The following is a 14,261-nucleotide window of genomic DNA, read 5'->3' as shown; positions in this document are numbered from 1 at the left end:
AGAGAGAGAGAGAGAAAGGCCACTGCGTTAGAAAGTTTGACCGGTTGTCTGCTCCCATGTTCATCTGTGGCAGGGTGGAGAAGGGCATAGTACGTGCTGCAAAGAAGACTTAAAAGGGTGCAATGTTCTTGAATATTTGGCATATCTTGCTGCATGTTTATTGAGCTGGAGTATCGAAAGCATTGAGTTCGCATTTACTCCTATTAGCTGTCTGATTTCTTTCTCTCTTTCTCTCATTCCTCCCTCCTTGAATAAAAGTTGAAAACGAGATCAACTTCTTCTCTTCCCAACTTAGCGGTTTCAACATCATGCACTTCTTTGCACCATCCCTTTGGATATTATGGGGAGCTACGGCTATTGCGTCCACTACCGAAGCACAAGCTCAAACCCCGTCCAGTGTGCTTTCTCTAACAAAGGATACATTCAACAGTTTTATCACTCAGCATGATCTAGTACTAGCCGAGTTTTACGCACCCTGGTGTGGTCACTGCAAGGCGCTTGCCCCGGAATATGAGAAGGCCGCAACAGAATTGAAGGCCAAGAATGTGTCCTTAGTCAAGGTTGACTGCACCGCAGAGGAGGCTCTCTGCAAGGACCAGCAGGTTGAGGGATTCCCTACCCTTAAGATCTTTCGTGGGCTTGGTAGTGTTAAGCCTTACACGGGAGCTCGCAAGGCCGACGAGTAAGTTTCCATCTTTGCACAGCTATGCTTACGTCAGTTTATGTGAGATATTGACCATGGCTCGATAGTATTATTTCCCACATGGTCAAAGAGTCTCTGCCTGCGGTATCTCCTATTACGCCCGAGAACCATGACGAGATTAAGAATATGGATGATATTGTTGTTATCGGATACTTCAAACCTGATGACAAGTCTTCCAACAAGATTTTCACTTCTATTGCTGAGACACTTAGAGGTAACTACCGTTTTGTCACGGCCAGCGATCGAAGTCTCCTCACTAGAGAAGGTGTTAAACCGCCTTCCATTGCCCTGTACAAACCCTTCGATAACAAGAAAGATATTTATGAAGGAAAGATCGAGGAGAATACAGTCCTTAACTGGATAAAGACTGCCAGTACTCCTCTCGTCGGTGAAATCAACCCAGAGACTTACTTTGCGTATAGCACGGTAAGGCCAAATCCAAAATCACATTCCAGCCCACTGTGCTAATGTAGTTATATCATGCAGGCTGGTATTCCTCTGGCATATATCTTCGCGGAAACAAAGGAAGAGCGTGACAAGCATACTGTTGAGTTTAAGCCTCTGGCCGAGAGGTATAAAGGTGCTATTAACATTGCTACGATTGATTCAAAGGAGTTCGGTGCGCAAGCAGAGCTTCTCAACCTCAATGCCTCTATCTTACCAGCATTCGCTATTCATTACCCTGAAACGAACACTAAGTACCCTTACAGCCAGTCCAGCCCACTGGCCCTTCCTCAGATTGATCAGTTTATTCAGGATGTCCTTGATGGTAAGGTTCTACCAAGTATCACATCCCAGCCAGTGCCTGAAACTCAGGAAGGCCCTGTCACGGCTGTCGTGGCACATTCCTACGAGGAACTTGTCATCGACAATGAAAAGGATGTTCTCCTCATGTTCTACGCCCCCTGGTGTAAATACTGCAAGGCGTAAGTGCGTTCTATTGTTCTGTGGCAAAGCTAATGCTGTATCCACAGTCTTGCTCCCCATTATGAGGAACTTGCAAGCTATTTTGCCGACAGTTCACATGTAACGATCGGCAAGATTGATGCGACGGCCAATGATATTCCTGAAGTCATCGAGGGCTTCCCCACCATCAAGCTATACCCTGCTGGAGCCAAAGAATCCCCCATCAACTATGAAGGCCCTCGTTCGGTGGAGGATCTTGCAAACTTTGTCAGAAAGAATGGGAAGCATGGGGTTGCAGCCAGGATCACCGCTGGCAATAACCAGACCAGCCTTGGCTCCCATGACGAATTGTAGACTCAGTCGAGCATTTTAAATCGAATCTAGCTGCTCATTAGATGAGCCATTGTACCCACCTTGCGCCCGAACTCAAACAATCATCCTCATGTAGACTAAAACACATGAGTTACCCTTAGTATTGCCCGCATAAATCTTCTGGCTCTGCATGCTGCTCAGCAGGGTAGAATGATCATGGAGCGTTTCTTCGGCGCTAATGCCAGTAAACAAAGACGGGGCTTTCTCTAAATCCGTAAGGCATTATTTTATTTGCACCAATCAATTCCGTTTACGAGGAACTCAGAAAGAGCCAATAACCGGAGGCCCTAGTGGCCAAGCAAATATAAACTCAACCTTATCCAGGTTCCATGGAGTGAATCCTTAAACCCAAAAGCAGACCATTGACTCAATATAGGAAGGATTAGCCGCATTTACCCGGCTAGCGGAAAGTATCCTTCGAACCTTGGCTCCTGTTGCTTGATCTTCAGCCACAACGCTGTTCCTAGAACGCAATCCGTGGGCGGGTCATATGATCAGGAATTGGTCGAAGTTCTTCAGTAATGAGACATTTCTTACTCTTCCATTATTTCTAGCTCGTCGGCCGGTGGCGGAAATACGTCGGTTGCAGTCCAAGGATTCGATCTGACACAGTCCGTTTTCAGCACCACCCAGTAAGGTTAGGGTTCAATAGATGAGAGTTCAGGTGAACCTTAGCTGGTGAAAAGCCTATTATTAACTGGCGAGGTTGTCCACATAGATCCCAGTGGGGTTTGGTCATTGTCCCTGCGTTATGTTTCATTCTATCAACAGGGTATGGGTGGTTAGAACTGTGGCTCAAACTTGTATTGCGGCCAGCAACGGAGCATTCATCAGGAGTGGATGATAGGAAATCGGGCGATGCTGCAGTGGCGACTGCTTCGTCAACAAGGCACCCTAACTAGTTGCCTTGTGTCTCACTTTCTATTTCGCAGGTTTCTTGGCCCTCTCTACATACTACGTGCACATGTATCTTTTAGAGCATTACCGGTTTATGCGTCATTAGTTCCAGTCTCCGATCCTTACCCACTGGTATGCTTTCGGAAACATATCTCGCGAACAGCAAGGATCGCGATACCAACCTAGCTCAGTTTGGTAATAGTGATCAATACTATTGACGGCCATTCTCAACAGTGTTTGCTGACGTGTATGGAGGCTTAAAGGGCTGTTCTCCAATTAGATTCGGCTATTACAGCCGGCGCCTCGCCCAAGGACTCTCCGGCTAGTCCGCTATCTTGGCTAGATCCCACGTACCACAACCACGGGACTGACCTTAAGGTCTGAAACACGCAAGGCCGATCCATGAAATGTCGGTTGAAGGTATGAGGGCCAAGTCTGTTAAGTATGTATTCTCAATAGCTACGGTGAACAAGTAACGATAGAAGATTAATTACAAAGGAGTAAACTAAGGACTCGAACGAGCGTCCTTACACATCCGTTTCCACTAGGTCACCGCTACGATTCCTCTTGTCATCGGAACGAGCTCGTTGTGTTGTTGCTCTGTCTGGTTGGGGTACCCTTTGAGTGGTTGGTAACGGCCATACCATAGCCGCCTTAAAATATTAAATTCTCGGCTGGATATTAACTGCAGACCCTTTTTTCTACAAGATAGTCCTCGTGAGCCTAGACGAAAGGACAAAGGGGGGATACAAGGAGGATGATGGTCCTCATCACTGCATACTCAATAGGCATGGCCATTTAGTTGTCATTGGATGCATTAAATTTCAGTAGTGTGCGGTTCCTACTACTGAAGCATATAATAGATACACTTGAAAGGCATATTCCAGAATATCAAAACTCTAAGGCTACACTCTGTCTACCGAGGCATATTATATGGATGAAGTAAGCACAAAAGAGCGTATAAGTTTGTTATTCTGGGTAGCGAAAGACCACGCCATTGTCGCAACAATAACGTTATACAGACTATGGAGCGAATGTAACTTTATCTTTGGATACAGTATCATGTTTCACGGTAGCAAAGCGTTCATGCAATGCCGAACTGTTATTTCTGGCTGATCATTAGTGTCTTTTCAGTCGCTTCCAGGGGTGCTTCTTCCTGTATATACGCACGCTGATTGCTCAACAGTTGCTGCTGCACGTGAGCTTGCAGTCGGTAAAGCATATGTTACCAGGACCGCTGCACTGGCCGCAACCATGCAGGGTGCAACCATCGAAACAAGCCTACACCACGCACCAAGCCAGTTAGCCAGCTGTGTGTAGTTGAAAAGTAGAGATAAACAAAAGAACGTACACCAGCTCTAGTGTCAAGAGCATTTCCCTCCTTGTCTCTCATTTCGATGCTTAAGGCCAGCGAAGCGGTTGCAAAAAGAATAGAAGTAAGGACGGCAATCTTCATCTTGAGGAAAGTATACGAGTAGTGCGTAAAGTATCCGGGTTCTATCAATGAATAATAAGAGCAATGGATTGTTTTTAGTAAATGACTATGATTGTGCGGGTATCAGGGTCATTTATATAGCTATTATGAATGGTGAGCCTCTGAGCAATTGCGATGGATTACCAAGCAAGAAGATCGATTACGGAAGACTCAACCATGTACTCTTCGCTACAATACTATATGATGTGAAACATGGGGAGAGGCTAAGGTGTACCAAGGTACCGTTGAAACATGGCCAATTATTCTGCACTAGCATTGTTTGCTCATTTTTTGGTTTCCACTTGTTGATCTGGAGAGAAACTACGATTATACCAAGAATTCACGTGGAGTGTTTTGTCTGGAGCCATGACGGTCTCGACCTAAATTCTCCGTGCCTTGTTCTTCAAACTTGCCTTCTAGATGATAGTCTTGCTTACAGGTCCAGACTTTGGCAATGCGGCGGAAGGAGTTATATTACCCGTTCTCTCAGAGCATCATGCCGAAGGCGAACATAACCTAGATGATCAGAACTGGAACGAGATGGAATGATAGGGTACACAACATATGTATTGCTGGCCAAGTGCTTCAGATGGTCATTTGGTAAGCGACCAGCGTTATATTCTCAACCTACTACCAGGTAAGGTTAAATGTATTCTGAATTGTCTGTCATACTAGCGACAGTTCCAACGCGAAAGATTGGAGATGTAGAGGGCGTGTTAGCTACGCGGGGAGTGGCAAGGAATGTCTGTTCTTGACAAGTATTGGTCTCTCTATCCCGGATACACAAACTGCTAGTTCCCAAATCTAGACTAAACGCTCCACTGCAACAAGCAAAGATGGTGGGTCAATACTTGTCGTTTGGTTCACATATTCTAATTATTGGGAATTGTAGGTGTAGAACATCTGGTCCGATCGAGGTTACTAGGAAGTAAGCCAAAACGTGCTAAAAGAATGCGTTCCTGCGAGATCAACCTTGTCTGCCTAAGACGATAACATGCAGAAGCAAACAAAGTTCAGCATTGGGAATTCTTGGCAGGCGTGTGTGGACTCTCCTAGAAACGATGATAGACTTGACACTGGACATGTCGTAAAACACTCTCACTCAAAACCCCTCATGAGGGTCAATGCATGCAAGTATTGACGCGATAGGGTACAGCCTAGTAGGATAGACATGTAGCTACAGGTTTAGTCTTATTTTAGCATATGTCCCGTGTAGGCGCCGTGTCATGCTATGATCAGCCTCTTGTACCTTCTCCACTACGTGAGCTTCGCCCGGAAACCTAACTTCCAAAGCCCACATCAAAAGTAGAACCAAAATCCGCCCAAAGATTTAGGTTTAGAACCCTCCACAGCACTATTGCCCGCCCCCATTGCCGAACCAAGGTACTACCATTGCCTATATAGGGTATAGCATAACGCTTTGTAACGATTCATAGCCTCCGTAAACTAATCCCCGCCCTTAACCATGGTTCAGACAGTTGAGTTTCCCAGAGATCCCTAACAGTTCGCTGCGAGTAGCCGATCCTTAAACAACGCAATCTCATCTAGTGGACAGGTATCAGGGAAGTACTGACGACAGAATCAACTCCACGCATTCTGCAAGCTGGGATGGAGTCTAGAACAGTAAGGGGTCTCACCAAGATTTCCCCTTTCTCTTAGCGATATCTAGAAAACTGTAGGCTATACTTTTTGCCACAACCTAGCAGCAAATAGGCCTCGCCACACAAGAGGGATTTAGCATTCCACTGACCTTTTAACTACTGTTGTTACTACATACGCACTGTGCATTCTCGTTTCGTACATTGCGCATTCCGTGCCAAGTCAGGATCCTCCGTAGCCTCTAATGGGGCAGTAAAGTAGTCGCTCCATCGCGCGATTTATGCGTTACAGAACACTACCACCATTTTATTATTTGAAGATCGATGAAGCTTTTCTAATAAGTATATAAGTATTACCCGGCTCAGCACGCTGTGGCACTCGCAAGTATATTCTTGTACCCGCAAAGCCTTTCTATCCGAGATCGGCCATTTATCAGCTAGCTATCCTCACGGCACTGTGATATACACTCAAGGTGAGTCTCGTTTCTCAATGAAAGTCCTCATGCACTAACTGCTCACCAAAGAACAGTATCTGTATACCTATTCAGGCACTATGAAGCTTACCTACCTCGCAATACTCTCAGGAGTGCTCTTACAGGCATCAGCCAACCCAATGCCTCAAAGAATACTCTCTAACTGTGCTCTTTGCGCCAATCTCCCTCTTGCACCTTGTCAGCAATGCCTGAATAGCAATAAATGTCAAACAGGCGGAGTCCCTGTGTGTGGCTCTTGTGTGAACTGTGCTGCTACTATGGATTGTGCCAAGTGTGTTAAAGCAAATGGATGCCCCAGCAATGTTTGCAAAAGGTAATTGTCTTTTCCTCCGGTGCCACCCTGAACGATTTATAATATACTGACCCATTATACGATCATACTGTAGGGTGGGCTCCTAGGAATATCGGTTCTGATGAACTCTAGTCATCAGTTATCTAGTTAGTTTCAGATGTACCATGATTTCATATACGTGCAAGGACTCTCTGAATACAATTCCAGCCAAATGCCTTCCTTGGCTGATATTCTAACTTGGCCGACAAGGTTGAACTGAAGTTACATTTTCTTTCTATTTTCCCTCCTTTCTGGGAGTTAATACCTATTGCTCTGGTAGATAAGAAATGCTTCGATGATCATTGAAGGTCAATTTCCTGTTCTTCCTTGAACCCTTCCGTACTGGAATGCCTTGTTAAGCCTCCCCGAGAAATCACCCCCTGGATAGTGACGAAGTTCCTGATCTGTTGGTGCTCACTCCGTTGGAATTCCTCAGGCATCTAGTTCAAGACCATGATTTGAAGTGTCTACAACAGCCGCCAATGCAAAATCTACGAATTGCAGTTTATTTACGAAAGGATATTATCACCTTATGGTGTATTCATTCCACCTGAGTAGTTTAGGATGTATCGAAGACCATTCAGCATATGATATAGGCCCTTACTGACCGTTGGTGTGCCATCTAATGTCCAGATACTACATCTCACTTGGACCGCGGGCCTCTTCTTTGCGCCTTTTGTCCATGCTTCTTCATCTTAAATCTCAAGCTTCTGCGATACTCGGAAGTGGTAACTGTTACAAGAGACTAGTATTCAAAGATAGTAATCAAGCCTCTTTGACAGGTGACACCAAGTGTCCATCATCACTGGTCCTTTCATACTCTAGAGGCTTCTTCTCTTTAGAAAGCGTATGCAGCTGAGCTGAGTCGAGAATAAACAGTCTCCCATCACGCAATGGAACTTGCCACGAATGACTGCCTTCTACTGCCACCATCTGATTTCTTATGTAGAAAGGGACGCTCTGAAGTATGTATGGCACAGTACTTGATACACTGGTCGAGTAGCGTTTCCATATTTATTATATTGTTGCCAATAATTAGTAGCATCCTATGTAAGAAAGTGAGCCAAAGCAGGTAATAGGCTGGGGTGCTTTTACGGTTTACTAGCTCTCATTATAGCAGTACCATCGTTCTGATTGAGATTGATAAAAATGAGCCATGGCTATTTATCATCGAGCTTAACAGCACAGCCTCGTGAGTGGGGTCTCTCGGGCTCGAAGGATCAGACCATCAGAATATAGATGAAAGATACCACAAGGATTGTACAAACAAGTCAACAGAGCTCGGACTGCTCGGAAGCAAAGTGGAAGGGCCATCTTCCGCTGACATTATATCTCAGTGAATCCCTTTGGAGATATCCACGAACTATCCATTGGTTCTGGAATGACATTATGCCTCCACCTATTGTCCCACTTACCACCCCCAGAAAAGACCGCCAAGGTCAGCATAGCCACTGTCGTACTTTGTGTGGATATGCCTGCGCGAGACCAGAATGTTATGCACGACTCTAAGGACAAAGATTCGACAGACTCTCTGGGCTACAGCATGTTACAGAGAGTAGCCACGCACGTGTATAGTTCGTAATACATGGTTGGATATATCCTACGTTGAAAGGAACGTTACATTGGCCTAGCTTGATTGAGAGAACATTCTGAGACAAGTGCTAGTTGCCGAGATCTGATCCATGCTAGTGAAGTGTGGAACTTGTACCAGAACTCCGGTAAATTCGGTCATGAACAATGCCTCATTGGAAAGCTTCAGTGCCCATGCTTTCTATCATACTACACAAACCGTTGTCTCCGGATAGACATGAATTGGTCTCGGCAATTCTGGGCAGGTAGCTCTCTGCGCAAGACTATTTCATACAAGAAAACTATATAAACCAGGACATACCTACTCCTAGGAGACTCAAGCAATACAAGCAATAAAACTCTTCTTACCATCAACGATCCTATATCATTCTTCTTTGAATTCATCAACATGATTCCCAAGACTATCCTGGCCGTACTTGCTGCTGGCACTTTAGTGCAGGGTGGCGTTGTAGAAAGGCGAAGAGTGGTCAATCACGACTCCATTGCCCCATTCCCGGAAAGTGTTCCCAATACCGCAACAGGGAACACCTATAGGAAGTTCGAACCGTATCTGCACATTGCGCACGGCTGTCAATCCTACCCAGCAGTGGCGAGCAATGGTGATGTTAGGCAAGTCAGACCCATGCCCCCTATACGGACCCAACTTTTAACCTCTATTCTGTAGTGGCGGCCTACAGGATACTGGTAGCAGTACGGGTGGTTGCCGTGACCAAAGCAAGGGGCAAACATACGTGCGTGGCGGCTGGCATAATGGCCGTTATGGCATCATGTACGCCTGGTACATGCCGAAAGATATGCCAAACAGTGGTGTATCGACAGGGTCACACCGTCATGATTGGGAAAACGTTGTGGTTTGGGTCGATAATCCAGCTGTTGCTAATCCAACTATGCTGGGAGGCGCAGCATCAGGGCATGGAAAATATAAGAAGACAAAGAGTCCGCAAAAGGAAGGTACAAGGCCTAAGGTGGAATACTTTACCAACTTTCCTACCAACCATGAGCTACAGTTCACGAATACCCTTGGACGTGACCTGCCACTTATTGCGTGGGAGTCACTTCCGGGCGCAGCGAGAAAGGGACTCGAGGATGCCAACTTTAAGGACGCCACTGTCCCCTTTAAGGACTCGACATTTCAGGGCAATCTTGCCAAGGCAGCTCTTTAGGAAGGTCTAATGTTCTCACGTTCAAACTACTCTATATCATCTCTCCATGCCGCCTTTTATAGAGGCCCAGTGTTGGCAATTTGAGGTGCGCTTCAATGTGTATAAGTTTAAGAGACCCAGAATAGCTTACATATACAAATCCTATGGCATCATGTCCAATTGCTCCTTTAATTCCTTTATCTACCGGACGTTACAAATATTCGTTTGTCCACAAATACAAACTGTTATGGCAATGGTGAAAGCTAGCTATCTCCGGTATACAGGACATCTTTCCGAGCTGTTAATTTACTGTTTTATGGTTGCAGGATCGCATGATGGTCGTTGTGAGCCATTGGCATGTACATTTAGGGAGTTAATTGATTATCCTCTATGAGATTACGTATCCTTGTCCTTAGGGTGTAGACCAATGGCGGCTTCATGCAATGCTTTCAGTTTGAACCACCTGTAAGGCAATTAGAACATTTCAGTTTAGACTCAGCGCGTATTCGAATACAGAGCCAAGACCACCAAAGAGGTCTGGTGAATTCAAGGCAGTTATCCTTAGGCAATATACGCTAATTATGTGGGATAAATAACTTGGATATGTAATTCAGTGTAGTCCGTCCCTAGAGGATTTTCTCAGAGAGGCAGACATACATGCGAAGCGCAGTCAGGAAATGAGTGAGTAATGGATGGCCCTATATATCCAAACTAATGTACTTATCTCACATGCTCATTTGTGGCTACGAATGCAGAACGCACTTAACAAGGTGGGACTTGAAGAAATAGCAATGCTTCACATGGGACATAGATAGAGCCTTCCTGCATGGTACCTCAATTCTCTCCTCGTTGTGGCTGTCTTGCGAGCCCATCGAGGCTTCTCACGGAACGAAGAACAGCTCGATTCTTTGCATGTCTCAGTCTTCTACTATCTAGCTAACTTATTATATATAACCTAGGTTTTTAACAACCCGATTTCGACCTACTGTATAAAATTAGATCCAACCAATGCCAAGAATGATTGTCACCAAGGATTAGTTGATTATTTTTACATATTAGGCTGCCTGAGCTATACCCATCCGTCATGCGCAACGAGCAATATCTCCCTGAACAGAATTTCGGCTTGGTGCCATATGCGTTCATATTTAAGTTTGGCTGAGAACGGCCCATTGCTGTTACATCTATCCTACTGTTTTAAATATTTTTACCTACTCGTGTATCGGCCTCAACAATTACTGATTTGGTTGATAGATACAACATCAGATCAGACTCAGAAATAACCTGGGACTAGTAGGTGATATCTCCCAGAGCAAATCGCTTCACTGTAAGCGAAATAGTCCACTAAACGACAGATTTCGATTGCGGTCGCCCAATCGAAGGAGACGTGTATGGCATGGGCTGCGAAGCCTACTTGTTTCGGTTTTTACTGTAAAGCCATAGGCGCGAAAAGCAAGCCAAGAAAGGACACGGCTCGGATGAAAAAGGATGAAAGGCAGGACGAACACATCTTCCGTAAAAGAAACAATAACCCTGCACACTTGTAACCCCCCACTTTGAGGGGCTTGAATCTTCATCGGGCAACCGTCCACAGATTCAGTAGCTGCTCAGAGGTCACCAACGGACTTCTGGATGGCTGCGCATCCGCTGAGTCATGTTAAGCTAGTTGACGGGTTGACTATTTTTAATAAGCCAAATCTCATGGTTAGTTTTATTATGATGTTATAGGGTATTCTTCTCGGCATATATCTAAAAGAACGGACGATTTTAGCAAAAGGTACGCAGCAGTAAGAAGTACAATCTCTCATGGTGTCAAGACAACGCGTATCAATAAAATGAATTGCTAATCCTGTGTCCAACGTCGTTTGAAATACCATCCGACTCCGAAGGCCAAAAACCGGCAGTTGAACTGGATTAGGAACGCTAATGAAGCCGTTAACTGTGGGGACCATATGCTTGCCTGCTGCGATTCTCAGTCCAGGTGTCCCATACAACGTAACGTCATCGGAATCCTGGCTGTTTTGCATAGCCATCCTTCATGTCAACACCCTGAGACATTGCGGATTAACGGATATAGCAGCTTTTCCACATGGTCCTCATCCTGCTACAGACGACTATATTAATACACTCACAACGGCGTCTCTCTCGCCTACATTATTTGTGGACAGCAACTATTCGTCATGGCTTCTTTACTTCTGCTTTTGTCTTCCTGTCTCGTACTCGGCTTCTTGCGATATATTTTATCTGCCTTGCGTGCAACATCACTCCCTCCTGGGCCTCCTACCCTGCCATTGATCGGTGAGAGAGAGACGTTGAAAAGGCCACTGAAAGCTTATGCTGATGACATGCCAAGGAAATCTACATCAGATTCCGCCGTCTAAAGCGTTCTTGAGGTACGGACGATGGAAAACAGTTTGCGGATGCCTCTTGACCTAATATCCACTAGATTCCACGAGTGGGCAAGAAAATATGGTCCAATAATTTCACTAAAGGTGGGACCTGGAAATGTAGTGGTTCTGAACACGGCTAAGGCCGTCAGAGAGTACGTTTCTCATTATCCGCATCAACTAAGCATTGCTCGAAAGGTAGCTGAATATCCATAGTCTTTTCGACAAACGCGGTGCTATCTATTCAAGTCGTCCCCCCTTCATATCCCGGCGGAGCTCATCACGCGCGATGACACACATTTATTAATGATGCCGTACGGTAACGCGTGGCGCGACCAGAGAAAGATCTATCAAACACTCCTCAGTGTCAGTGCAGTTGGGTCATTCCGACCAATGCAAGAGGCTGAAGCGACTCTTACACTGCATCATTTGATGGAAACTCCCGGAAAATATTATGATCATCTTCGTCGCACCGCAACAGCTGTCATTCTCTCCTCGGTATTCGGGATCCAGGCACTGTCCTTCGACGACCCCAAGATCCAACGTCTTTACCACGTGCAGGAGCAATTCACAGCGATTGCTGAAACCGGGGCATCGCCACCTGTGGACATATTTCCAATCTTTAAATGGCTCCCCAATTTCATGGCTCCCTGGCGGGAACGGGCACTGCAGATTCGCCACGAACAGCGAGAGCTATATTTTGAACTCCTACGAGATGTTCAAGAAAGCAGATCAAAAGGTATCAGGCGTAACTGCTTCATGGATCAACTCCTGGAGGAGTCGGCAAGAAGTAAACACAAGTTAGATGATGAGCACCTTGCTTATATTGGGGGTGTCCTGATGGAAGGTGGCTCTGATACGACTGCGGCTAATTTGCTTTCGTTTCTCCTTGCAATGGTTAAGTATCCCCATGTGTTACGGAAAGCCCAAGCTGCCGTCGACGAGGTTTGTGGCACGCAACGCTCTCCCACGTTTGATGATCTTGCTCGGCTACCATACCTTAAATGCTGCGTTGATGAAGTAAGTGAGAATCTACGCCTTCTCTCTTCATAGCTAACACTCACAACAAGATCTTGCGCTGGAGGCCGGCTGCACCTTCTGGTATACCACACATGTTGATCCAAGGTCCTGTTCCCCATGCCACATTGAGAATCAAGGCCCCTCTTTCCTCAGCATACACAGTTTCTAAATATCAGCAGATGATACATATGAGGGCCACCATTTTCCAAAAGGCACAACTGTGATGGCGAACACCTGGTATATTCATTCATCGTCTCCTCCTTGCCAATATACACAAGGCTGACTCGTACAGGGCGATTCATCATGATCCAGAACTGTACGAAGACCCAAATGAATTTATTCCAGAGCGATACGAATTACAGGAGTTTGGATTCAAACCGGGATTTGAAGTGAGCGAGGGCCTTCGGAAAACGTATGGATTTGGAGCCGGCAGGCGGGTTTGTCCTGGGTCCCACCTGGCAACAAATTCTTTAGTACGTATTCTGATATACAGCCTCAAGACTATCCAGCCAGCATTCTAACTAGAGGCAGGCCATCAATACAGCTAAGATCATATGGGCATTTGATATCCGCCCGGGGAAAGATCCAATCACAGGACTTGACCTGACGCCTGACGACATCAGCGTCGACATAGAAAAGCAATGGACGAATGGGATCTTAGTTGCCCCGAAGCCGTTTCCAGTGTCGCTCACTGTGCGGTCGGACATTCATCGGACAATCATCCAAGAGGAGCTTCGACGATCTCATGAGGCATTCCAGGGTTAGGACAACGAGCCCCTGGATGCTACACGTGATCGACTAAAAGCCCCTACGGCTGGGAATTCCCCACATCATTACCGTTTGTGATTGATAGTCATAAGTCTAGATAGACTAAAGTACCATGGTTGAACTATATCTTTCTATTGGATCATGGAGTTACTAAACATCCTCTTGGCGGGTATTGCTTCCTATTTGAGGCTAGGGCTTGGGAACATCACGGGGCTGGTATGCGTGTTAATGCCTGGAAGGATCTCATGGCTTTTGACGAATGTTCGGTGCAGATGAAGTCTAATTTCACTCCCTATTACATTATTCTTAGCTGCAATGAGGCTACAGACGTGATCTAGTGAACCTAGTAAGCCATGGAAAGGATATATCCCAGATGGTATGTGGCTGGGTGGTCATCGGGTCGATCGGATTTGGTCATTATGGAATTATCAAAATTAAACTATTATTCAACAAGATCCCATCCCGCTTGTCCAAGAGTCTCGTACCAATCTACACGCCTGAAAATATATTTTGACAATCCAAAAATCCACATTTCCTACGAGTGCCCTGAGACGTTTGACCCATTGCTCTACCAAGCCGGGA

General features: G+C 45.7%; 3 protein-coding genes across 3 annotated transcripts; all 3 read left to right on the top strand.

Moving 5' to 3' along the window:
- Positions 1-308: 308 nt before the first annotated feature.
- Positions 309-1,963, top strand: ABOM_006662 (uncharacterized protein; the record flags this gene model as incomplete). Its single annotated transcript, XM_022533791.1, has 4 exons — positions 309-682; positions 751-1,129; positions 1,190-1,629; positions 1,678-1,963. 4 exons carry the CDS (start codon positions 309-311, stop codon positions 1,961-1,963), a joined length of 1,479 nt encoding a protein of 492 aa, XP_022388857.1.
- A 6,790-nt stretch (positions 1,964-8,753) lies between these two features.
- ABOM_006661 (NPP1 family protein) lies at positions 8,754-9,528 on the top strand (the record flags this gene model as incomplete). The annotated part of the gene is made up of 2 exons (XM_022533790.1): positions 8,754-8,969; positions 9,043-9,528. 2 exons carry the CDS (start codon positions 8,754-8,756, stop codon positions 9,526-9,528), a joined length of 702 nt encoding a protein of 233 aa, XP_022388854.1.
- Positions 9,529-12,200: 2,672 nt separating this feature from the next.
- On the top strand, positions 12,201-13,676 carry ABOM_006660 (cytochrome P450; the record flags this gene model as incomplete). The annotated part of the gene is made up of 4 exons (XM_022533789.1): positions 12,201-12,911; positions 12,962-13,131; positions 13,204-13,384; positions 13,443-13,676. The coding sequence occupies 4 exons, from the start codon at positions 12,201-12,203 to the stop codon at positions 13,674-13,676; spliced, it is 1,296 nt and encodes a 431-aa protein (XP_022388855.1).
- Positions 13,677-14,261: the final 585 nt, after the last annotated feature.

This window comes from Aspergillus bombycis (genome assembly GCF_001792695.1).
Source record: "Aspergillus bombycis strain NRRL26010 chromosome Unknown contig00046, whole genome shotgun sequence".
NCBI lineage: Eukaryota > Fungi > Ascomycota > Eurotiomycetes > Eurotiales > Aspergillaceae > Aspergillus > Aspergillus bombycis.
The sequence above is the reverse complement of the archived record's forward strand: the minus strand, read 5'-3'. Positions and strand labels throughout refer to the sequence as shown.